We start from the raw sequence: 27,787 nt of genomic DNA on the forward strand, positions 1-27,787 counted from the left end.
GGCCCTGCCCTTTTCTCTGTCTTTGCCAACTACCTACCCAAAATATCACTTGGGTCTAAAAATCAACATCTACTACAGATTTATAAACCAAAACGTCCAGCTGGCCAACTCCTATACTATTACCAAAAAGTGGAACTCTCGGCCTATAACTCTGCAATCTAACCCAAACATTGCTGCTGTCAAACTCTCTTTACACAACTATCCATCTTCCATTTGGAGCTGTAACCATTCCATATCCCTTTCCTTCAAGACCTGACCTCTTCCAATTCCTTCACTCCCTTTCTGCAAGCTCTTCGCCTTCCTCCATTCTCTCACTTAGTCTCATTGTCAAAAGTGATCATGATAACTGCCTATAATCATATTTTCTTATGAATGAACTTTTCAATACTGTAAAGTTCTTTATATATGTGCACTTTTGAATTTTTATCTGTTATAAGCATGGGAATTTGATGCTTACCTATCTCTTTACTTAAATTTAAATTGTTTAAACTTGTACTATGTATTTGGAGATTTTTTCCCCAGGTCTCCATTGAAAATGGGCTCTCCAGCCTAATAGACTTTCCTGGTAATTAAATGCCAATAAATAAATAAATAAATAAATAAATAAATAAATAAATAAATAAATAAATGCTGGAAGTGCTTTCAGTTTGGTGTTGCCTAAAAAGACACTATGGGGGAGGACAATGTTTTAGCTAATATTTGATAGCTTAGAGGGGAGTGATGCAGATCATCCATGGCAAAGCAGTATGGTCTGTTGACCATCTCCTTCCATGTTGACAAATATTGCATCACCTTAGATTAACACCAGAAACTAAGCCATTTAACGTTAGTCATCTTTTGTTCAGATCATGGCATCATCCTTGCAGAAGGTAAAATGCCTCTCAGTACTAGGCTCACACCCAGCCTGAGACACATTTTGAGAGCTCCATGATGTCTCTCTTCATATAGTCTAGGGAGGTACATCTCAGGTCATTTACACCCACATGCAGTATGACTGAGTCATACTGGTAGTTGTAGTCCAATGACCTGAGTATGCACTTAATATGGCAAATCCTGGTCCCTGGTAAGGAACTGATATTGACTTTGCCCTTTCTCAGCCTGGTGAGAAGGACATCGGTGTGTCTAACAATTGAGTCTCTAATGAATGTTGGATTATGTGGCGACTTGCCTTTTTGGCTTGGATGTAGAGGCTCCATGAGATGTGGCTGCATGTGTTTTTGTGGGTGTTGTTTCGAAACACTCATTTGGACCTGCTGAGGGCATTTGTAATGTGTACTTCATATACGAGGCCTTTGGGGTTTAGACAAGTTACAATTAAGTGCCTCAGCTTATATGGGTCTGTGTGTCCGCTTAGAACTGTGTGTGATGGGTACAAAGTGTGTATTTCTGACAACCTGACTGACATTAGGAGTGCTTTTATGTGTGAGCTTTGCCTCCAGTGGCATTGTATAAATATATATCTTGTATACCTTATCAGTTTGTGAGGGAATTAGCTGGTTGTGAGTAAATGTGAGGCAATTTCTGCATTGCCTCAGGATGCCCATGTCCACCAAGCTGGTAATGGAGATAGCGGAAAGTTCATATCCATGGCAATGGACCCCTTTTTATTGATGAGACAGTTGCAGTGAAAATATAAAGTATTGTCAGGAGTATCCGATTTTCAACTCTGGGAGCAGTGCTAGTCACTGCAAACTAGTTGCCCTGTATGCAACAAGGTATTGGTGAAATTTCAAGGGTGCTCTTACAGGAAAAATGTTAACTCAAGGCACCTGCATCTATACAGGGCACGGCCAAACACTTGAGAAGAAATTACTAAAGTAGATCCTGATGATTTATGGATGAAGTATTTTGGGAGATATTCTGAACTTGGGTTAGACAGCAGCTAATCAAATGGAACTTGCTGAAAACAAATAATTAGCTTTGCCAAGAATGAAGAAGAGAGGATTCTCCTGATTGGCTACTGGCTGGCTACTAGTAGTGCTAGTCTTGCCACAGCTTCACGCTGCTGAGATACAATGCCGTTATGCTTTTTCTCTCACCAGCAGCAAAACAATAGCAGTAATCCCAAGATTAGAAGCAGACCACAGGCTCTTTGGTGATCAATAGTTTTGTCCAGATTATGCAGGGGTCTGTGGGCTTGTTGTAGCCTTTTCCTGGTAGATGCCTTCAACAGCAACCAGACCATTGATGCAGGACAATGTAGACACTCACTTCCTAATCAGAGATAGTCAGGAATCAAAACCCTATGCTCCTTTTCTCACCAGGAGCAAAATCTCAAAACAAAATCCAAGATGGCACCCTTGAAGCAGTTATCAGGCTTTCTTGTGATCAGTAGTCTCCAAGAAATAATGTCCATTTGCACATTTTCTCACCAGGAGCAAAATATAAGCACTAATCCCAAGATGACTATTGAGAGGCAGAATAAGTTCTCCAATAATTGGTGGTCTTGGACTATGCTGCAGATTTATAGAAAATAACTCACACCTCTTCAGCACATAGTTAGTATGTTTTGATAACTTTTCTTTCAATTTTTTTTCTTAGCTTTCAATCACAGCTTTTTGTCCCTCAGTACTTCGCAGTTATAAGAATTCTTTATTTCTAATGCTTCGTCTCCAATGAAGTCCTGTATTTCGTCTTCAAAAATGTAAATATGTTCACTATTATGCTCGCACACAGCTTGCAGGCCTGAGACAGACTACATAACTCAGCCATGAATTCATATCAAGGAAGCAGCAGTTACTAAGCCATCAAATGTCCACCTGTATGTAAACAAACAGCAAATTGGAACAATCATGCAGAGAAACAGGATCTTGTGAGAGACTAGAGCGGAGAAGTTTCCATAAGCAAAGAGACATGATGACATGCTTTATAATAAGCTTGAAGTGCAAGATGAATATGTATTGCAAATTGTACACATATCCAGATATTTATTAAACCTTGCATTCTTTTGTATCGGACTTATAGAATGTTTGTCAGTAGAATGGTAAAAGGCAATTCCTGCATGCTGTGGTTTTAACTTGCGTGATGCCTATATGATACTTTGTCTATTTAAGTATCTGACAGATAGTAAAGGGGATTGATCATTATAGACTCTGATTCATTTTCTTCATGACTAAGGCAAGGACAAAGACTATTTCCATACAGTAGAGAGAGAAGTGAATCAAGCAGGCAGCAGTTGGAAGATGGGAGAAAAGCCAGAATATTCAAAGGAATATCGAGGGGGATGCATGGTGAATATAAAAACCATAAAAAAAAACAGAGGTTAGGAACAAATGCTAGTCCATAGAAGTTTGAGGCACTAGTGGGTCACATTTTAAAGGACAGGCATTCAACAGGGCTATGGGAGGATGAGGTCTGAGTCTGAACACTGCATCAAACATAAACTGGGGTGGTCGGGGAAGATTAAAGCTGAATGTGTACAAACAAGAATTTAGGTCAGGGAAAGTGATACTAAGCAATGACCAATCCAACTAAATAAAGGATTTGGAGGTGTGACAGTGGGTAACAAGCAATGAGCATTTAACTTGGGATGTAGGGATAACCTTGCACAATAATAAATTAACAAATTCAGAAGGAGAGAGGGTCTGAGACAAGATAAATAGTAACTGAACTTCGGGAAAGCTAATTTTGTGTGTCTGTATCATGAAACCTGGAGTGTTAATGAGCACTTTCTGTTGAAAATTACCATTATTTTCACATTTCCTTTTAATATACTTCATGAAATAGAAACATGCAGTGGAAGACATTAGTCACTGTCATACAGTGTCTGCAGTTAAAACAGCAAAACAGAAACATGTCAAAACCAACCTAAATAAATCTGTGTTACATGAGGGAAGGAAGGCAAGACCCTCTGTGTCCCCTAAATCCACTGCTACATAAATATACCAAATCTGAGGTCACACAGTAGCAGGGAAAGTAGGAATATCCTTCAGCCCACTGAAGTGCAATCTTGCTGCATCCCCGCTGCTACTTATATATACCATCTGTGAGGTCAAACAGTGGGGAAGTAGGTATACCCTACAACCCAGTAACATGTGATGCCCCAGCAAAACTTGCAAATTCAACTGAAAATAGATCAATAAAATCACTGATACCAAAGCTGGCATAGAAACTTAGAGCATTTTTACTCATTTATGGCAACATGGAGTTCCATTAGTTTAAAAGGCATTATGAATTGCATACTTGGATTGGAGTTAGAACAGAAATGTATTATTGTTATTTTGTTGTTATTGTTGTTGTTGTAGAATCCTCTGAATCTGATCTGCCAATGGGTAAACTGTCATAGTTTACAAATCTGAAGAACATCTTTGAAAATGTTTCTACATTATTCTCTAGTGTTTATTTAGCTGAGATGTGCATCCCCTAGATGTGTGTATGTGGTTCCCCTTCACAAGATCGAATGGATGGAAGCTCGAAATTCATAATCTCGAGACCAGAATCTCGAACTTCCATTCACTCGAAATTGTGAATGGGAGCCTGATGTTTAGAAAAATAAAAAGTTAACTTACCTTATTGCAGGGGGCCAGGTCCCCCTGTACCCTAGCAGTTTAAATGTGAATGTTCTGTGACCGCACTATAGTGGAGGAATGGAAAATTTTCCGTTTTGCGCTTACGTGTATAGCTTGGAATGGGAGATTTCCTTTTCCTTCACTATAGTGCGATCTCGGAGTAGGTATATTTAAGTAGGAGGTGTGTGGGTGGTGCAGGGGGGGTGAAGCCCCCCTGTGAAAACATTTGAAAGGTGTTAATTTTTTTTGTCCCTTTCATATGTTCGAGTTTCTCTAAATTCGAGATTCTGGTTTCGAGTTTATGACTTTTGAGTTTAGAGAACTTCAATCATATGAAGGGGAACCGTGTGTGCATGTGTGTGTGTTTAAGCATACAAGTGAAATTCCCGAAACACGTACATTTTGCTTGACTGTGGTATCCTGGCATAAACTTTACTTGTTGAGTACTGACTGTTTCTTGAGTTCTGTCAACACACTTGCAAAATCATTGCAAAGTGGATCTTCCTATTGCACTCAGAGTGGCAGCCTTTAAATGCTCAATGTATGAAATAATAATTCATTCCTGGAGTTAGTGTGATAGTCTTTCTGAATTTTAAGCTGTGTATACCAGCAGTACCTGAATGTATCTAGTTTTGTAGCACTGCCAGTGTCTCTGTCTGCTAATTAATTAAAGTCTTTAGAGACATGTATTTCCTGAGACAAGATTATTACAGGTTTGGAATTATGTAATTAAGTGATGTCTACTTTACTTAATTTGGTTATTAAGCCTATTAGTATTCAAAAAGGAAATGTTTTAAGGGCATAATATCAAGTAAACAGAAGTAATGTACTTATAAGTCAAACACTTTTAACAGGTCCGTAGGGAAATTAATTGATGGTATGCTATATACCTTAGAGAGTTCATATATCTTGACAGCAAATTTCCAATGTGTACACTTAAAATTACTTACAGGCTGTACATATACAGGTTTGCAGAAAATATGCTATAAAAGCATTGAAAATATTTACATAGAAACCTAAATTATAATGACAAATTAAACTAGAAAGTGAATGAGTGCCCATGTCCATCATGAGGCCATTTTCTCACGCAAAAGAAAATTGTAGTATGTTTGAAAGATACAAACTAATGAAAATTTTGAAGAAAAAAAACTTGAACCATTTCAAATATGGTTCAAAATTCTTGCTTTCTTACAAATACCTGTTGTGAAAAATGTTTACAAGCATTTCAGTGCCCAGAAATGTTCTCAAAAAAAAAAAAAAAAAAAAAAACACAGACGAGATAAAATGCCTGCAATGAAAAACTAATGCAAGAAAACAAAAGGCTTGTATGTCCCACCCTCAGCATTGGTACTATTAAAATCTGTATTTAAAAAAAATCTTATGGCAACAACCTAAAATTTGTGTTAACAAACCTCAAATTTCTTCTGTAGATCTGCAAATGTGTAATAGATATGCCAGAATAGGGTCAGCTCAGCCTTTATACTCAAGGTAGAGATCCCTCTTACTAGCCTATTTGATACCAGTAAGAGGGACAAGGCTTGAGGTGGTCTGCACAGTTTTTATGACTTAGGCTGTTGATTTTTTTTTTTTTTTTTTTTTAGTGAAAAAGTATTCTGGTCATTCCAGTAGTATCAGTGTTTGGGCAGAGACATACAAATACATATTATCATTATTGTACTCAATGATTGGCCTGATAAGTGCCACGTACAGGGGAATAATCACATCCCTGGACCCAGACATCTCACCTTCAGATACAGTCTTTATGATAAAAAAAAAAGGACTTCCTCACAAAAGTGGATACATGACGATCAAAGGATAGTTCATTGTTAACAAAATGTTCTCAGTTCCCTAACTGCAGGATCAGTTTGCAGGGGCATGCTGTCAATGTGATACTTAAATAGGAATCATGCTTGCAACAAATATGATTGCACATTTCCTGGCATTTAGTTTCAGTCTCTGGTTTTGACAAAAGCGATTTGTTTGAGACGGGCCATCTAGGAAGTTTCAGTGACAAGCTCTAAACATTAGCTTTGATGTCAGACAAATAAATGCACTGGGGAGTGGCCCAAGGCATGAATCATGGGCATCATGGGGAACTCCATGCCTGACAGGCCTTTTTGAAGAGTAGGTAGAGCTGCCAACCATTACTTCAAGAATTTTGTTTACCAGATTTGCTAGCCAATTAATTACACAGGGATTTACATTACCTATGATTCCTGATCATTAGATGGTAAAGAACGTCTTTGTGAAGTCCATATCTGTGTGGTGTGCACTGATATGCCCTCATCCATTTATTTATTTATTTTATTTTACATTTGTTAACCAGGATAGCCCACTGGACACAGGTCCATTTTCAGTGGAGGCCAGGGGAGAAAAGCTCTGCAAACAAGAAAAACATTTAATAAAGAATAATACATAGTTTTCAAGGAAAAATACATATAAATGCAGCTAGTGCTAATTATAGTAGTATGTACATCAAAACAGACACAATTAGAAACACAGAGAAATAATACAATAGCATTAAAGTGACTAATCTAAAAGAGAAAAAAATAACATCAAGATCATTGTTGGAGAGACACGGGTAAAACAACAGCTTTAATAATCTGGCTGACTTCTTTGAGAAAGCTAAGTAAATAGGAAATGCCCTTGGTGAAACCAACCTGTGTTTGGTTAAGACTCTGTAAGGTAACTACATCTCAGTTTATTAGTTCTATAATGATCCTTTCCATAGCCTTGCAGATGAGACTAGTCTGGCTTATGGGACTATAATTACCAGGTCTGCTGAAGCTTTACCTTTGTGTATGGTAATGACTGTTGCTGTTGTCCTCTCATCTGACATGTAGCCTGTTTTGAGGTGGACACATTACAGCCTCTGTAGAGGGTCTAAAGAGTCATGTTTCAAAGCTAATCCGAAGGTAATGTTGCATGATATCCAGCCCGTGCTACCCACTGCAGCTTAAAACACGACTTGACAGACCCTCTACACTGACTATGTCCTGCCAGATGAAAGGACGACAGGAAAAATAATTCCCTTGCACAAAAGTGAAGTGCCAACAGACCAGGGTAATTGCAGATCTATAAGCCTTAGAGAGCACATTGAGAATTTGTTCTTGGGATATTTGATGGAATTATAAAACATATATGGCCTAAAACTATTTCAGGGAAGGAGGGGTGAAGTTTGAGCTAAATGTGTTCATTAGTAGAGTGGCACACCTCATCACTAAGGGATTTTCATCGAGAAAAAAGGAGGTCATTGTCCCACTGTACTCATCCCTCATTAGACCAATTATAGAATACAACACCCCATTTTGTATGTACCTCTCAAGACATCTGCAACAACTGGAAAGGCCGCAGAAATACCTCACTAAAAGAATCACAGGCCTAAAGCAGATGCCTTATGCTGACCGCCTTAAAAAACTCCAGCTATACTCTGTCGCATATCGTCTACTCTGAGGCAATCTCTGCTTAACATACAAGGCCATGTCAAACCCAGAGCTGTTGGAGATGCTACACTTAAAGAAATCCCAGTCCCTCAGAGCCACACGCTCCAGGGAGCTAAACCTTGTCATCACAATAAACAAAACATGCTGGATGGGTTAGGTTCCTGACCCAGAGACTTCCCATACTCTAGAATAGACTGCCCATACATGTCAAGCAGAGCACCTCTTTAGCCCTCTTCAAAAGGAACCTTGATGACTGGATGAGAGAAAGGAAATTCACCCCAGGGATCACGTCAGTCACCCTGCTAGACAGGGGTCCAGGGAAGTAAATAGTGTGGGAAGAAATAGCCAGGGAATTGTTATGACTAGGCTTGTATAGGCCCTAGGGCTGATAGCCTAGTACCAAACTTATGAACCTATGATATCTATCTATCTATCAATGTAAATTACCCACTTCATGCTGAGTTCAGTACCTTCCAGTGTAAGTTTACCAACAGCAACTGAAAATTGTCTTGGATTATTTTACACATAAGCACACTATTTTCCAGGAGAGATTAATGATTTCTACTACCAACACATTTTCCATGTATTCGCAGCTACACTCACTCTAGCATGTGAAGAACACAGGTGCTGCTTACCCTTTAAATAAACCAACTATTAAATACTGGGAAGATATGTAAACAGCTTCAGCAGCAACTTGTAATAAGGTGGATTCTAGCAACTGAAAAAACTACTAGATACAAACTTTTAAAAGTGAATTTAAACCTAACTTTATTTGAAATAAAATTAAGCAAAGCAATTTGCAAAATCAAATATACCTGTAGCTATGGGTTTGAAAGAATCAAATGAAAAGTTAAATGGCTTTTAGAAGAACTCTATCTAGCAGCTTATCTGGAACTGCCATTACCAGTAGCCAAAGATATACTTGACGTTCTATCAGTTGTAGCCAAAGATGACCATGATGTTCTGAGATCTGTAGAAGAATCCAATCCAGTTTCACAGTTCAGATGTAAGGCAGTAACCTACTGCATAACATTTTTTATCTTGGTCTAAACAAACCAATTTTCAGTATTCCCTGATTTTGTTCAATTTGAATGATGTTTTCCTGTTCCAGTCTATATCTCTTGTGGGACTCCAAGAAGGTATTGCATTCTTTGAACACTTGGGCACTGTAAATGTACTCACATTTGTGAAGCAGATTTGGTTTCAGTTTCTTAACAGTTCTGCTGCATTTCCATTAAAACCATTTACATACTGAGCACAATTTCTCATTCCTCTGTAAAAGTAATTACATTTGCTATAGCTTTATACTACTCAACCCCACTTCCTGAATGACATTATTTTACCAAATGGCATCACTGAGATAAACTTAAGCAATGTGCATACAGGCCAGTCTTACAAACAAGTTAAGTGGTTGATACCAGGTAAGTAAGTCAATATGACCATTAACAGCCTAGCCAAATAAGCCCTTTGAATAGTGCTCACTCGGTTTCCAGAAAGTCTGCATGTAACAGTATAAGGTAAATTTAATGATTGTCCATGCAATGACCAGGATTGCCTTTGAACAGTGCTATAGCACTCTTTTGTTTGGCAAGTATAATGAGTTTTCTCCACAGGATTGGACTGATTTGGATAAAGTCCTTATCCCTTTAATAAGTCATGTTAAGTTGTCTATCTCGCCTTCATTCTTGCTGGATGGGTTCGGAGCCGACCTCGGCTCCGACTCGGCCACTCTAAAAGCTCGAGAGTTGGTTCCACCGGCTCGAGGCTCCCCTTATATCCCACAATGCTAGGCAAGAGTTACCTCAGATCTCGTTTGCCGCTACAGCTTCGAGGTTGGTTGCTTCTACCGGTTCCTGGTGAGTGTTAGCTTTTTCTTCTAAAAGTTACTCTTTTTACCCCTTTTTAAGTTAAATTCTTCTTAGATTAGTGTAGATCATAGAACTTTATCCCCGACCCTAATTTTTCCCGTTTCTTGTCTAAAAGAACCTTTGGTTCTTCCCTTGGGCCTTAGGCCTTCTCTTCCCTAAGGGAGTGTTTGTGTAGTTTTTATAATTTACTACATTTTATTGTACTTTATTTCTACTATCATTACTAAAATTGTTATATTTTCTGACAGGGTATAACTGGTGTGTTTGAGTGTGTGTTTGTGTACACCTGTCAGTTAGGCAATGTCTAAAGAAGCAAAGGTCTCCGGATTCAAGAAGTGTGATGCGTGCTGTCAGAAAATGTCTCTGACAGACGCTCACACTTCTTGTGTCTATTGTCTGGGGCCTTTGCACCTGCAGGACTCCTGTGCTGTTTGCCATGGCTTCAGCCCCAGGGTCCTGCAGGAAAGAAAAAACAAGCTAATTCTGAGAGGCTTGTTGAAGCCTGAGGATTCCCTGTCTGTCTCAACTGGGAAGCCCTCTAAGGCATCGAGGTCTTCGGCTCCGGCTTCTGAGCCGAGACCTCAGGTTGTTCAACCTTTGCCTTTATCGGCTCGGCTGGAGCCGATAAGTCTCAGTCCACAGTTTCTGTGGCTCCCTCGGGTCCGGCTGGGCCGAGGTTATTACCCGTGTCGGCTCCGACCAGATCTTGAGCCGACAACTAGAAAGAGATCAAGGTCACCATCTATTGGCTCCGTTCATTCGGCTCCAGGTTCTCCCCTGCTGTCTGAACGGAGCCAAAGGTCTCATTCCTCTAGGTCATCGAGGCTGTCCGATCATGACCTTCAGAGGGTAGTGAGTCGACTACTTAAGTCCGAGGCACTAGCCCAGATGCTTCAGAGCCTGACTCATCAGTCGGTGCCTGCCCCGGTCCATCAACTCTTTCCTCCTTCGACTCTTTTGAGTTCGGAGCCGGGTCGTGTCGGAACCGAGACTGTGGTTACTTCGGAGCCGAGACAATTGTCTTCGGCTCCGTCGTCGGCTCCGTTTTCCTCTGTGGAGGAATCTCGGCGCCGGACTTCCCTCGTCGGCTCCGAGGGGGTGAGTGGCATCGGACCCTTGTCCGACCCCCCTCTCCCTCTCGGTGCTCCGGCGCTGGTGAGTTCGGCTCCGACATCGGCCTCGGAGCCATCACTGTCGGTGCCGAGGGGGGTTCTTAGCTCCTCGGAGCGGGGACCTCTGGCTCTGCCTGACAGGGGTGCATTCGAGGTCATGCGGAGTGTGTTAGAGCCTGGCTCTACTCCACAGTCGGCTCCGTCAGCCCCTCCCTCGATGCTGCCTCAGGGTAAGTCGACTCACTCTCTCATCCCGGACCGCAGAGAGCCAGCTCCTCAGGAGCCCCCTGTGGGGATTTCATCCTCTTCCGAGGCCTCTCCTGATTTGGCAGAAGAGCCCCCTCGGAAGAGGAAGTGCAAGAGGAAGCACATTGACTCACCTGAGTCTATCACGTCAGACACAGATCTGGATGATTCTGAGGGTTCCCCCCGTTCCCCTTCTGAAGATGTCTCATTTGCAGACATTCTGGAGATCCTGAAACAGAGGGGAAATTGGCCAGCCCTCAACCCTTCGGAGGACGAATCTGTGTATCTTGAGGCGTTTGGCTCTCGTCCTTCCACCTCCTGGGTGTCCCCCGGGTTCGACCCCCTCATGCAGGTGGTTGCTAAGAAGGCATGGACGGCTCCTGATTCAGTGGACCCCACTCCCAGGAGACCCTCCAAATTCATCACAGCTCCATCAGACAAGCAATTTTTATCAAAAGGAGTTTCTGTGGATGCTATGGTGGTAGCTGCCGCCACAAAGAAGGAACTGGCTGATCCTTCAGTGCCTGTCCATCCACCTAACAAGGAATCTAGGTCCATGGATAGGTACGGAAGCGGATGTTCTCCTCAGCGACATTTACCATGCGTTAAGCTGAATTACCTGTGCCATTTCACTCGTCTTCAAAGGGACTTGATCAAGGAAGCGAGTGAAATGTTAAGGACCCTACAGCTGCGGGTTTCAAGAAAAAATGAACACGCAGCTGGCTACCCTTAATTCCATATCCAACTCCTCCATGCGCCTCCTCTCTTATGCGGCTGATGGAGCGAGCAGAGCCGCAGGGACAGGGGTGGCCTTACGTAGGCACGCCTGGATGCGGCTATGCAACTTTGCGGAACCTTTCAAGACGTCTTTCACGAACTCCCCTTTTGATGGATCATCTCTCTTTGGTCCTCAAGTGAAAGAAACCCTGACTAGGTGCGAGACTGATGGCAAGACCCTTTCTGCCGTCGGAGTCCGTTTTCGACTCCTTCTAGGCCTTACCCCAAAGGCCAGAAGGGTGGGAAGATGTGGTTCCGTAAACAATCTCAAGGGACTTCGCCTGAGCCACAGCCTCGTTTTACTACCAGAGGCAGAGCTGGGAATAACACTGGTAGAGGTCGCCCTAGGGGCAGGGGGTCCGCAGAACCACGGCATTCGGGTAGCCTTCCCTGTCATGCCCTTTCAGCATCCCTCAGCTCTTGCCCGCCTGCCCCTCTTCGGAGGCAGTCGGGGAAGATTGTCACTGTACCCAGAAGCCTGGCTATCCCTGACTCAAGACAAATGGGTACAGTCCATCATTTCCGAAGGCAATTCTATCCCCATTGTTCGATTTCCAAATCAGTCAAAAAAATCCCTTCCAGATGTTCCACCCGGTCAAAGGGATATACCAGCTTTGGAAATTTCAAAACTGCTTGCAAAAAGAGCAATTCAGTCAGTGCCAGCAGACCAACAAGGATCCGGAATCTACTCAAGGTTCTTTTTAGTTCCAAAGAAAACAGGGGACTGGGGACCGATTTTGGATCTCAGTGTCTTGAACAAATCAGTCAAGAAAACAAGATTTCGGATGGTCACGCTGCAATCCATTCTTCCCCTTTTGGGCAAAGGAAACTGGATGTGCTCGATAGACCTTCGGGATGCGTACTATCACATAAAAATGAACAGACGCTCCAGAAGATTCCTCCGCTTCAGGCTGGGAACCAGTCATTTTCAGTTCAGGGCCCTGCCCTTTGGTCTCACCACTGCCGCCCGGGTGTTTACCAAATGCATGGCAGTGGTAGCTTCTCACCTGAGACGACAAGGATTCCAGGTGTTTCCATATTTGGACGACTGGCTTCTCACAGCTCCCACCAAGCATCTCCTTCTGATGGCCAGAGATTATACTTTTCGTTTGTCAAAACTGGGTATTTCAATAAATTGCGAAAAGTCTGTTTTATCGCCTTGTACTATTACCTACATAGGCAAATTTAGATACTATAAACATGTCTGCAACGCTAACGAACCAAAGGATATCAGACATTCACAAATTGGTGTCACTTCTTCTCAACAACAACAGAGCCAAAGCCAGGTTAGTTCTAAAGGTGTTGGGAATCATGGCAGCGGCCATACCTCTCCTCCCATTGGCCAGATACCACATGCGGATCCTTCAGTGGATGCTTTTTTCTCAATGGTCATACCAGGAACTTCCAATGTCTCACACCATTATGATCACGCAAGCGTGCAAAAAGCATCTCATTTGGTGGATGTCTTCCCCCCAGCTCCTGTCGGGAAGACCATTTGTTCCACCTCCTCCGGTTGCTACTCTGACAACGGATGCCTCCCTGATCGGGTGGGGGGGGCATTATCAGGGCACATGGCAACCAAACGAATGCCACTTGCACATAAATGTTCTGGAGATGAGAGCAGTGCTTTTAGCGTTGCAAGCCCTTCAAGACTCTCTTCCCTTGGGAACGATTGCAATCCAGACAGACAATATGTCTGTAGTGTGGTACATCAACAAACAAGGCGGAACCAGATCATACCCCCTGTGTCGAGAAGCACTCAGACTGTGGCAATGGGCGATTTCTTCTCAGCGTTTTCTGATAGCAACGCACATCCCCGGGAAGTCCAATCACATTGCGGACAAGTTGAGCAGAGCTATACTCATGCCTCACGAGTGGTCTCTGAAAAACTCTGTAGTGAGAGAGATATTCCTCAAGTGGGGTCAGCCTTGCTGCGATCTTTTTGCTACTCCCCAAAACAGCAAGTGCAGAGAATACTTCACTCTATTCCCTTTACCAGGCCAACCCAGCAGGGATGCTCTAGTCCAAGTTTGGCCCCGGGGACTTCTGTATGCATTTCCTCCTTTCCCTCTGATCTCTCAAGTAATACAGAAAGCTATCGCTCAGAAGGCCTCATTGATCCTCATTGCTCCTTACTGGCCTCGACAAGTGTGGTTCCCCTTTCTACATCGTTTTCTCTTGGGCGACCGTGGAGTCTGGACCTAGTTCCAGATCTTTTGATCCACCAGTCGGGTCAGTTTCATCGCTCCCTCCCTCTCTGAACCTCACTGCTTGGTTCCTCCAGTTCCAACCGTAGCCAGGCTTCCTCAATTATCTCACTCGGTTAGAGATATATTGATAGCTTCCCATAAATCTTCCACTCGAAAGATTTATTTGAGTAAGTGGAAACGCTTCTCATATTGGGCACAAGGAAAGGACATAGATCCTTTCACCGCTTCCATCCAACTAGTCCTTGATTTTCTAGCTGAACTCTTCCATGCAGGTTCATCTCCATCTACTCTTAAGGTTCAATTGGCAGCTATTTCTAATTTTCATGTGGGCATTTCTGAATCTGCCCTTATGTCCCACAAACTTTGCAAAGCCTTTTTGAAAGGAGTTTTTCTTCTCAGACCTCCTATAAGAAATCCTCCTTCTCCTTGGGACCTAAATTTAGTTCTTGCTTCTTTGATTCTTTCCCCTTTCGAACCTGCAGCTTCATGTTCCTTAAAATTATTATCATGGAAAACTCTTTTCCTGGTGGCTATCACATCAGCTAGAAGAATTTCAGAACTTCAAGCACTCAGTTGTCGTTCTCCTTATCTCTTATTCCATAAGGACAGAGTTTCTTCTGAACTAACCCGTCCTTTTTGCCTAAGGTGGTTTCAACATCAAATCTAAACCAATGCATTGACCTCCCTGTCTTTTTCCCGGAGTATTCAAATAGGTCTGAACAAAAATTACACTGCCTGGATGTTCATCGTCAATTAAGGTACTACTTGGACAGGACGAAACAATTCAGAAAATCTGATCAGCTGTTTGTCTCCTATGCGGAAAGCAGAAAAGGGACTTCCAGTTTCAAAGGTATCATTATCCAGATGGCTAACATCTCTGATTACCCTTGTTTATGAGATTAGACACCAAAAACTGCCTAATAAACCTAAAGCCCATTCCACAAGAGCTTTGGCTACTTCTCTAGCCTTCCAAGACAGACTGCCTATTGACACCATTTGTGCAGCGGCTACTTGGGCTACTCCTCACACTTTTATTTCCCATTATAAGTTGGATTTAGCTTCTAGGCATAGAGCTAATTTTGGTTCCACTGTTCTCAGGAGTCTGTTCCGTTAGGCCACCCGGGACAAGGTGCTAGGGACGCGGTCCCATCCAGCAAGAATGAAGGCAAGATAGACAACTTAACATATAGAAGTTATGTTCTTACCATAACGTTCCATGTTAGTTGTCTTCTTCTCGCCTTCTTCTTGCGTCCCACCCTCCTTCCCCCTGGCCTGGACAGACCTAGAGGAGTTGTGATCGTGACCTCTCTTTCTACCACCTCTTTCTTAGTCATATGCTATTTTGCATATTTCTTATTTCAGGATGTAGGTCACCCCTTTTCTTCCTGCTGTTAGAGATGGATTCTGTTTTTACAGTTATACTGTTATTTATATAAGCTGGGTTAGCTTACAAACGAGATCTGAGGTAACTCTCGCCTAGCATTGTGGGATATAAGGGGAGCCTCGAGCCGGTGGAACCAACTCTCGAGCTTTTAGAGTGGCCGAGTCGGAGCCGAGGTCGGCTCCGAACCCATCCAGCAAGAAGAAGGCGAGAAGAAGACAACTAACATGGAACGTTATGGTAAGAACATAACTTCTATTTACTTGAAGTAGGTTGAGATCCTCCACTTAGGTGTTTGGGGAACTGCTAGTTCGCCAGAGATGCAGGAAGTCAAATAGATTAGGATGCTTTATGGCTAAAAAGCTAGACAAAGGTCACCCACAAAGGAAATGGAAAAGCCAGAATACAAGGAAAGAGCTGTTGTTCTATCCTGGTAACTAAAGGCTTTGAGAACAGGGATCTTTCTGGTTAGTAATCTCTCAGGCCTTTCAGGTCTAGTAGCATGGTTAGAAAAATACATGCCCAAAAGCATATTATGCTCAATGCTAGGCCTTAAAAGGGATGAGTTCAAACAAACCAAGACTTTTACAGCTCTAGATGGGTTATTGTTATAAATAGGTTAGACCCGATAGAAGAGTTTCTGAATTACTGGGAGACATAATGGTCAAATAATAATGAGTTGTCAACACAGGCACGTAAGTTACTGATGACAGTATTAGTCTGGAAGACTGCATTATTGATACTACAGGGGTTAGAAAAAGCTTAACATACAGAACCACAACACACTTCTGAACATTTAACTTAAAAATATTGTTAGCTCCCCAAGAGTTAGCACAGTGAAACAAGTGTCCACAACACACAGGATAAGGAGACCAGTAAAGACAGGTTTACACATGTGTGTTGTATTTATTTATTAATTTTTTATTATGGTTCACTGTAACAGTGTTTCTTTCATAATTTCATGCAGTCATGAAATCATGTTGAAACCTTTTTTTTAATATTACCTGTATGAATTATTAAAACCAGTAGGGATTAACTTTTGTATCTAAGTTCAGACTGCACTTCTAGTTATAATAAATCTGATGATCTTTGTATATAGTATTCACTAGAATTGAGTTTAGTTCATTGCATAACTATCTGCCATATCTCATGATGCTGTCCGTAGTCCTTTGTTCCACTCAAGCTGTACAAATGGCGTACCCGTCTGACTGGGGATAACAAGCCCCCTTTAGCTAGAAAACAGCTGTATCACTATTGTAGGTAAATGAAGAGGAGATTGCTGGATTCACATAAATCATCCCAGTGGTGATTGGCAAGGATTTCTGTGCTGCTCTACAGTGACAACAGGATGAAAAAGTTCTATGACATTAGTATACATGCAAAACACTGTTGTCCATGCAGTAGGAGACATATACTTGCATTCTTTGTTGTGCTGTGGGTGTAATTTTACCCCCCTTCCCCCAGTATCATCCTGACAGCTGTCCCACTGGCCATGTCCACACAAAGTCTACAGGGTACTCCAATTTTCTCTGGACTAATACTGATTTTACAGTGGAGGTCAGGGTAGAACTTAAGGATGTCCTGGTGAGATATGCTGTCCAACCATTAGCGTGGGGGGGGGGGCTTTGCAATTTTGCCCTACCCAGTTCTTTCCTTTACGTGTGCGTGTGTGTGCTAAAGCGTCTCTCTAAGGGGCATGCAATGGGCATACTGCATTGCACGACTCCCTCACTCTTGCCTAGAGCTACTGTCAGCAAGCTGCCCTACCCCTTGATTAAAGTACACTACAACTGGTTTCCTGGCTTCTGCCAGGAAGCTCCTATTGTTGTGTATGGCCATGCACATATCAGCCTCCCTCCAGGATGGGCATGCTCATCCTCCCTGGTGCTCCATCAGTTGCCCAAACTGCTAATCAAACTCTCATTAACTGGGCTGTAGTCAGGTCTTTATCCCTCTATACTACCAGAGTGGCTAAGATTTGTTCTGCTCAGGCTCTGTTGGTTAAGTCCTAGATTTTCATTAATGGCAGTCCAGCAACAAATAATTTTTTTTCCTCCTCCTGCAAGGCAAACAAACAAATAGCTGGGTGATGGCACAAATGGATGGAATCCTGATCACATCCCAGGTGACCAAGATTTAATTAGTAACCATGGCATTGGAGGCACAAATCAATGAAAGGGAGGGAAGGAAACCATAGGCTAATTCAACTCCTGGGGGATGTAATATTACCAACGAACAAAGTGAACGAACACCAGCTCCTTCTGTGTGTCGGGCACTCGTACACCAACCAGCAAATGCAGAAATTCTGTGAATCTTTACTAAACGCCAGGCAGCCAATAAATAAAAAAACTTTTTATTAACATCCAAGTTAAGCGCTTTCACTTGCATCACAGTAAGCTTCATCAGAACTACAAAATTTAAACTGACCAACATTTAAATAACTTTTTTGGCGGAAGAATGTAACTGCAACTATTACTTAAAGCAATACAACACATATTCCAAAATCTATGTACATACCTCAAAATCAATCTATAATATTTTATAGTGAAATCTACACTAATTAAAAAATATATGTAAATATAAATATAAATAAATAAGCAAATACATATAATGGAGAAAAATGTGTGTATAAAACTCAGTCAATTAATAGCTAACAAAGGTTTAATAGATATAAAATCATTTAATCCTAGAGGGGTGGAGGCATCAGTGTATATTTGCCATAATAATTCTTTATAAAATAGTAATCCCTTGAAATTACCCCCCTAGAATCTATAACCACACTGTCCAAAATAGCAAATTTAAAAAAATGTCTATCACCACACTTATTTATGTGTCTGTACAAAGTATTGTTTACATCCTTGGTTTTAATGCTATAAAGATGCGAATATACGCTTGTTAAATTTTCTCTCCGTTTTACCTATATAATATCCTGAACAAGCCATACATTTAGCAATATAAATAACCATTTTAGTTTGACAATTCCCTTGCTTAAGTCTAATTTCGGTTTGAGTAACATTCTTTAAAATAATCTTTTCAACCTCATATATGAAACTACATTGTTTACACGCACCACATCTTTTAGGTTCATAGGTTAGTACTAGGCTAATTGCCCCTTGTGGGCCATTTTAAGCCTAGCCAATTACCCCACGTGAGAATCAAACCCTGCACCTTGTGTTTGCCAGGTAAATACCGTAACCATTATGCCATACTCCCTCTTGGTGTGCTTTTTATTATTATTATCATCCCTGCACCAATAACCTCTTTCCAAGTACTTCTTGATATTCTTTCCCACTTTATTAACAAACTGCGGACTACTACCCAACACTGAGGCAATTTCTTGGTCAGCAAGGATAATCTTCCAATTATTTTTAAATATATTCATTATTTTAGTTATATATGGTCCATACTCTAATATACATACTCGATTGAAACTAGTGATATCTTTAGCTTTCCCGTCAATATAAAAATTATTAGTAGTCTGGCTACTATGCGTCATTTTGTCAGGTGTATATTTTCCACCCCATTCTCTGGTGACATATTCCCTAACTTTGGACATCATATCTCTGTCATATCCTCTTTCTTTAAAAAGAGACGTAATATAGGATACTTCTTCTAACATATCCTGATATTCAGATGTCATCCTTATTGCACGAATAAGTTGCCCTTTGTATATATTAAGAAATTGTTGTTTAGGATGGTTACTACTATATTCAAGATAACTGTTTGAAAAAGTATTTTTTCGATATATTCTGGATTTAAATATGTTTTCAAATTTAGAGACAAACGTGTCAAGATAAGGGACACCATTATAGTTCTTTGAACATGTGAATTTTAGATAACTGCTACTTTGATTTATATAATCCAGAAATTAATCAAACGCTTCTTCACCACCATCCCACAAGATATAGATGTCATCCAGGTACCTAGCATAATATTTTACATTTTTCATATGTGTACTAGTAAATACCTGACTCTCTTCCCAGTCTAACATAACTAGGTTCGCGTATATGGGAGCTCAAGCTGCTCCCATAGCTACGCCCCTAGTTTGTCTGAAGTATTCTCCTTAATAAAAGATGTAATTGTGGTCAAGTACCAAGGACATCATATCTACCAGTAGACAATTAGTATCCCAATCAATATCTGCATATTTCCTGATACTACTGGCAAACGCATCCAAACAGTCTCCTTTAGGTATACTTGAGAAGAGGTCGATGACATGTATAGATGCAAATAATAACTCTTTTTTACTTAAATATATGGGATAATTTTTTAAAAAATCCCAAGAATCATTAGCAAGGTGAGGTATTTTTCCATATATGTGTTTCAAGGAAGCATCTATAACTGAACCAAGGGGGAAGGTCTTCGATCTACTACCTGATATAATAGGTCCGAAGGAGGGGTCCATAATATCTCTGTGTATTTTGGGAATTCCAACTATCGATACTCAACTTTAATAAATTTGTATGTGGTTTCTGTAATCCTTTTATCTATAAGAAACTCAATACACATGTCAATCCTTCTATATCCAATGTTAATCTCATTAAGTGAATTAGTCTGATAATTACCTGAAGTATGTAACAAATCATGTATTTTAGAAGAATATATCATACTATCATAAATAACTATGCCTCCCCCTTTATTGTTTTCATAACCCCGATACTGTTGTTTTTTCTAAGATCCTGAAGCACCTTGTATTCTAGTTGGGATAAATTATAATATAATTTCATACTGGACCTGCTAATCTGATTTTCCAACTGATATATCTGTTGTGTAACAGCTTTATCATAAATTAAAATATTAGGGTGCATCGGAGGCATAAACTGACTCTTCTTCAAACTTCGTGATGTGGAATTAATACAAGATGGTCTCAATGATTTGTGTGCATCTTGCAACATAATAGCCAAATTAAGCTTCCTAATGTATTTCTTTGCTTCACATATAGTATCAACTAAATTGAATTTAGTAACAGTGATGTACTTCATCCCCTTGGACAATAAGTCAAAGTGTGAAGTATTTAAAACAAGATCCGTATAATTATATATACTAAAAGTATTATAAGTATATATAACACCGTCAGCAGTAATGATCTCATCCCTAATACTAGCATTACGGGAGCTAACATTCATTACCTCCTTCCTTCCCTCCATAACGTGTCCCTCATATCCCTGTTGTGTTGGTGATGTCCTTTGGATTGTTCTCCAAATTGTTGTTGGTATTGAGTGTCATTTAATGGGTCTCGTTTCCCTCAATTCCTCTCCCAATTGTGATCCTTCCAATTCCCCCTGTAATCCCTTGCTAAAAAACGTGGGTTGTTGTCTCTATTTGACGTGGTGTTGTAACCAGAACCTTCAGCTTTGTCATGAATGATACTAAATGATGACTTCCTATTCCTGTCCCATAAATAGGCTCTACCCTTGTTGTATTGCTCTATATCCCGAAGAAGTTTTCTACTTTTACGGGTGTAAATTTTTTGATAGAGTTTTCAGCATCGCTAAATTGCTTTGTATATAAATTTTCCCATTCCCGTAATGATAGTATTAGGGATGAGATCATTACTGTTGATGGTGTTATATTTTAGTATATATAATTATACGGATCTTGTTTTAAATACTTCACACTTTGACTTATTGTCCAAGGGGATGAAGTACATCCCTGTTACTAAATTTAATTTAGTTGATAATAAATGTGAAGCAAAGAAATACATTAGGAAGCTTAATTTGGCTATTATGTTTCAAGATACACACAAATCATTGAGACCATCTTGTATTAATTCCACATCATGAAGTTTGAAGAAGAGTCAGTTTATGCCTCCGATGCACCCTAATATTTCAATTTATGATAAAGCTGTTACACAACAGATATATCAGTTGGAAAATCAGATTAGCAGGTCCAGTATGAAATCATATTATAATTTATCCCAACTAGAATACAAGGTGCTTCAGGATCTTAGAAAAAACAACAGTATCAGGGTTATGAAACCAGATAAAGGGGGAGGCATAGTTATTTATGACAGTATGATATATTCTTCTAAAATACATGATTTGTTACATACTTCAGGTAATTATCAGACTATTTCACTTAATGAGATTAACATTGGATATAGAAGGATTGACATGTGTATTGAAGAGTTTCTTATATATAAAAGGATTACAGAAACCACATACAAATTTATTAAAGTTGAGTATCCAACGTTGGCATCGATAGTTGGAATTCCCAAAATACACAGAGATATTATGGACCCCTCCTTCAGACCTATTATATCAGGTAGTAGATCGAAGACCTTCCCCCTTGGTTCAGTTATAGATGCTTCCTTGAAACACATATATGGAAAGATACCTCACCTTGCTAATGATTCTTGGGATTTTTTTAAAAATTATCCCATATATTTAAGTAAAGAAGATTTATTATTTGCATCTATAGATGTCATCGACCTCTTCTCAAGTATACCTAAAGGAGACTGTTTGGATGCGTTTGCCAGTAGTATCAGGAAATATGCAGATATTGATTGGGATACTAATTGTCTACTGGTAGATATGATGTCCTTGGTACTTGACCACAATTACATCTTTTATGAAGGAGAATACTTCAGACAAACTAGGGGCGTAGCTAAGGGAGCAGCTTGTGCTCCCATATACGCAAACCTAGTTATGTTAGACTGGGAAGAGAGTCAGGTATTTACTAGTACACATATGAAAAATGTGAAATATTATGCTAGGTACCTGGATGACATCTATATCTTGTGGGATGGTGGCGAAGAAGCGTTTGATTAATTTCTGGATTATATAAATCAAAGTAGCAGTTATCTAAAATTCACATGTTCAAAGAACTAAAATGGTGTCCCTTATCTTGACACGTTTGTCTCTAAATTTGAAAACATATTTAAATCCAGAATATATCGAAAAAATACTTTTTCAAACAGTTATCTTGAATATAGTAGTAACCATCCTAAAAAACAATTTCTTAATATATACAAGGGGCAACTTATTCGTGCAATAAGGATGACATCTGAATATCAGGATATGTTAGAAGTATCATCTTATATTACCTTTCTTTTTAAAGAAAGAGGATATGACAGAGATATGATGTCCAAAGTTAGGGAATATGTCACCAGAGAATGGGGTGGAAAATATACACCTTTATTAGGTCTTAATTATACACATGACAAAATGACACATAGTAGCCAGACTACTAATAATTTTTATATTGACGGGAAAGCTAAAGATGTCACTAGTTTCAATCGAGTATGTATATTAGAGTATGGACCATATATAACTAAAATAATGAATATATTTAAAAATAATTGGAACATTATCCTTGCAGACCAAGAAATTGCCTCAGTGTTGGGTAGTAGTCCGCAGTTTGTTAATAAAGTGGGAAAGAATATCAAGAAGTACTTGGATAGAGGTTATTGGTGCAGGGATGATAATAATAATAAAAAGCACACCAAAAGATGTGGTGCATGTAAACAATGTAGTTTCATATATGAGGTTGAAAAGATTATTTTAAAGAATGTTACTCAAACCGAAATTAGAATTAAGCAAGGGAATTGTCAAACTAAAATGGTTATTTATATTGCTAAATGTATGGCTTGTTCGGGATATTATATAGGTAAAATGGAGAGAAAATTTAACAAGCGTATATATTCGCATCTTTATAGCATTAAAACCAAGGATGTAAACAATGCTTTGTACAGACACATAAATAAGTGTGGCGATAGACATTTTTTTTAAATTTGCTATTTTGGACAGTGTGGTTATAGATTCTTCGGGGGGGGGGTAATTTCAAGGGATTACTATCTTATGAAGAATTATTATGGCAAATATACACTGATGCCTCTACCCCTCCAGGATTAAATGATTTTATTTCTATTAAACCTTTATTAGCTATTAATTGATTGAGTTTTATACACACATTTTTCTCCATTATATGTATTTGCTTATTTATTTATTTATATTTACATATATTTTTTAATTAGTGTAGATTTCACTATAAAATATTACAGATTGATTTTGAGGTATGTACATAGATTTTGTGTTGTATTGCTTTAAGTAATAGTTGCAGTTACATTCTGGCGCCAAAAAAGTTATTTAAATGTTGATTAGTTTAAATTTTGTAGTTCTGATGAAGCTTACTGTGATGCAAGTGAAAGCGCTTAACTTGGATGTTAATAAAAAGTTTTTTTATTTTTTGGCTGCCTGGAGTTTAGTAAAGATTCACGGAATTTCTGCATTTGCTGGTTGGTGTACGAGTGCCCAAGACACAGAAGGAACTGGTGTTCGTTCAATTCTTGGGGGATGAGGAAGGGTTGCACAAATGCAGGAGAACTCAGTAGGTGTGATTTGTATGGTGGTGACTGAGGAAATCGACTCCCATGCTTTGGGGGTGGTGTAGGGCCCATGCAAAAGTGAGTGGACATATTTTGTAGTCAGCCTATGGGGCATCTCCTCCCAGCTCTTCTCTGAGTGCAAGTGTTAATTTAAGCTCTCATCATAAAGTAATTTGTATGTTAGAAAACATGTTTGTCATTGTTGTAGTAAATAATAATTTATTACCGTTTGAATTTTACTGTTTGACTACTGTTACTTGTTAATGTCTATTTGCTAAAGATTTCACATCTTCAAAAATGACAGTATTAATTAGTGATTTCATGATGTTTTATATGTTAATCTGGAGAATTAGACATAAAGCTCAAAAACTATACAAATGTATTAGCAAAAAGAGTGCATGCCCTGGCTCATGTCTAGTTTAAGTATTGTTTTCAGTTTCACATACTCTTTTTCTAATTAAAAGTAGCAGTGTGGATAAAACTGTCCTTGTGTTGCAGTATGTTATTTTTTTAGAGCTACAGAGGATTTGGCTTCATGGTACAGATCGATGGAGCCATATCAGAGTTAAGCGATTGGATCTCAGTCATACCTCTCAAACACTTAGAGTAAGAAATCTATAGAGACATAAATAATGGGGGACACAAAGGCCCAAAAATAGGGAAATTTTTTAAATATTGCTCTTACAAACTTAAAAAGTAGATAGAACAGCAGGTTTTGCATTAGCATTAATTGTCTGAAGGGTATGAAGTCTGAAACTCAAACATATGTCATTTTCTGACTTCAATCTTCAATGATTTGCCAATGATTTGCTAGAAAAGCACATTTTATGAAAAACAGACCAAAAATATGAGGCAGAAATCTGGACATTCTGCGAAAATCTGTACAGTTGAAAGGTATGGACTTAGTAGCCATAGCAATGGAGAAGCTACGCAGGAAGGAAGGTGTGGGGTGGGAGTGAAGGGGCATGGCCTGCTTGCTTATCTCATGGCAAAGTGGGGTTTGTGTGCACTCAGAGATGGATGGGGCAGTACAATTTCCCTGGTGGATACTGGGGAAACCAATCACTTGCCATGCAGTGGGGCAGAACCGATTGGTGTGAATGCCCATTGTGGAAGTGAGGGGCAATCCTCAATTCAGCTTATAGGTTCATAAGTAAGCACTAGGCTAGCTGCCCTTGCAGGCAATTTTAAATCTAGTCAATTTAACTTTTTGCATTCAAAATAATCTATCCTATTTGGTTACAGATTGGCTTTACCCATCCCATGGTTGATAATTACATATTACCCATAATGATAATAACTGGGATCATACCATAGATAATTTGAGGGGACCCATGCATGAGATAAAGCACTTAGGAGCTGCATCTGTCCACTAGTAATACAGGAGGCAGTCCTAAGGTAAATTTTCTGTTCCCCATCTACAGATCTAAGCAGCACCTGAAACTGGACAAGGATGAATTTGGTTTTATTTGGAAGTGGGGACTTGTTGAAGAACTTATTGCATGTCCCTTCCCTGCCACATCACCAACTGTTCTCATGGTTAGGCTAGGGAAGAAACATGAAAAATAATAAAAAGAAATCCACCCTGAAGGCTTTCTCTCCTCTTAATTGTTTCTCACTCAGACAAGGAAATGAATGGGCTGATAGACTTACAGAGGGCCTGATAGTCAGCAGAAACAAACACTATGAAAATAAAATTTAGGATTTTACACTGACATATGGGAATAAGGTTTGCAGCATCTAATGACATTGGTTTAGTGTTGATTTACTAAAATCATCATTTCTGCAAGGCAGCTCTGTTCAAGTGGTTGGCTGCACTGAAGCTTTCCTAATCATTAGCCAAACCCAAAAAATATGTTAACAGCTCTACCTGTAATATGACTGCTCACACATAGCCCTTTACAGTGTATGGAGATTATTAAACTGATACAGGTCCTTTGAAATCTATTTTTCAAAATAAAATACTAAATGATACAGGTCCTTCTAAATCCATTCTTCAAAAAATAAGATGGAATGTATGGTAGCCTTTAGGTCCCAAAGATTCACTTTCTCATCACAAAAATGGTGTCACCTGGGAAGGACTGCAAGCAGTTGTGCACCAGTGGTCTATAAAGTTGTGATGTCATCAGGAAGGCACAATGGCCGCAACTGTGACACAGTCATTGTAAACCAAGATCGAAAAGAAAATTCCATTCGTAACTTCGGGTTCCATTAAACCTTATAGGGAACTCTTATATACATGTGTTCATAGACAACAAAGCTAATCATCTACTGTGCATTTCTAATGAAAGTCAAAACCCTGAAGAGCAAAGCCTAAATCATCTGTCACCACAGAAAAGTAGTGACCTTGATGCACAGAAAAATCTTCTGTAGGTATTCACTGGTCACATTTGTGTATTAATATGACCTATTTTCCAACCTTAAAAGTGTTTACTATGTTTAAATGGGAGCTGAAAATGCCTTATATGTGCCTTTGTGTTCTTATTCATAAAAGCAGGGTGCCAAGTATCCTACAGATGTGGATGCATTCCATGTGATCATATGTGTTCTACATGTAGTACTGTTAAAGCACGTCTGCAACATTCAAAATTGCAGTTCTTACCTCATACGCGTGCTACATCAAACTTAACGCATGACATGATCAAACAAATTATGTCAAATGTACGTCACAGTGCTTAACCTTCATTTTGCAAGCTGTTAATGTAGCAATAAAGCATCACAGTTTGCTGTTTACAATTGCTATTTGATAATGACAATACCATTAATGTAATTTAATGATTACAAAGGCAACTGAAGGTGATTTTACCTATACTTTATAAACTTTGGACTAAAGAAATACATACCTGTGCAAAGTTTACAAAGAACAGCTGCTTGCTGTTTAGATCTATGCCAGGAAGCAAAGGTTCTTTCCCATTCTTCTTGACAAAGTTTTCATAAGCCTAAGTAAGGGAAAAAACAGGGCAGATAAAGAACATCAGTGTTAGATAATTAAAAATGCAGTAAATACTTGTATGCCACAAACATGTATACTTGATGCAAATTAAAATGTTATCAGTTTTCATAATTCCTTAGTGAAACAGAATGCCACTGGAGAATCTACCTGCTTCACGGTAAAATACTTATTTCACTCCATCACACAATTTTATTTGCATTTCCATTCATAATCCTCAAGTGCTTCTATAAGGACATAATAGCAAGGATGACATTTATAATTGCCTTCATTTGAACCTGGAGTGAAGCATTATACATTCTATCCACATACAGACAAGATATGCTCATATATAAGTCTGGTGTGTGTGTGTGTGTGTGTGCATATATATATATATATATATATATATATATATATATATATATATATATATATATATATACATACATACACACAGACACACACACACAAACATATATATATGTGTGTGTGTGTGTGTGTGTGTGTGTGTGTGTGTGTGTGTGTGTTTATACATAGTATATACATGTCAAATTATCTAACAGCCTAATATCAAGAGTCAAATGATCAACAGTCAAAAAATATCTTAACTGCAAAATATTTTCACACAAAATATCAACAAAATCAAAATTACATTAAAAAAGAATTTATGCCTTTCTCCCACTATTGTGTGACCTTGGAGTTGGTACATATAATAAGCAGGGAGAGGGAGCAAGGGGGAAATCCACCTATGCAACCCCCACACCCTGCTAATTACATATACCAACTCCGAGGTGATACAACAATGGGGAAAGGGCATAAACCTTTCCCAGTATAATACTGATTTTGTTGGGATTTTTGACTGACGATATTATCCTGTTTAGATAATTTAAATTACGTGTGCGCGTGACAGTATGTATATATATATATATATATATATATATACAAATTCAAACACATATACATACATACATATATATATATATATAT

General features: G+C 39.4%; 1 protein-coding gene across 1 annotated transcript in view; it reads right to left on the reverse strand.

The window, feature by feature from the left end:
- Nucleotides 1-27,787, reverse strand: part of MME (membrane metalloendopeptidase) — a 1,194,620-nt gene that overhangs the window by 25,859 nt on the left and 1,140,974 nt on the right. The window contains exon 20 of the mRNA XM_044070514.1: nucleotides 26,715-26,810. Coding sequence (XP_043926449.1) covers nucleotides 26,715-26,810 — 96 coding nt within the window. The remainder of the gene's footprint in view (nucleotides 1-26,714; nucleotides 26,811-27,787) is intronic.

The sequence above is a fragment of the Protopterus annectens genome, chromosome 4.part1, assembly GCF_019279795.1.
Source record: "Protopterus annectens isolate FY-2018-M chromosome 4.part1, PAN1.0, whole genome shotgun sequence".
Lineage (NCBI taxonomy): Eukaryota > Metazoa > Chordata > Ceratodontiformes > Protopteridae > Protopterus > Protopterus annectens.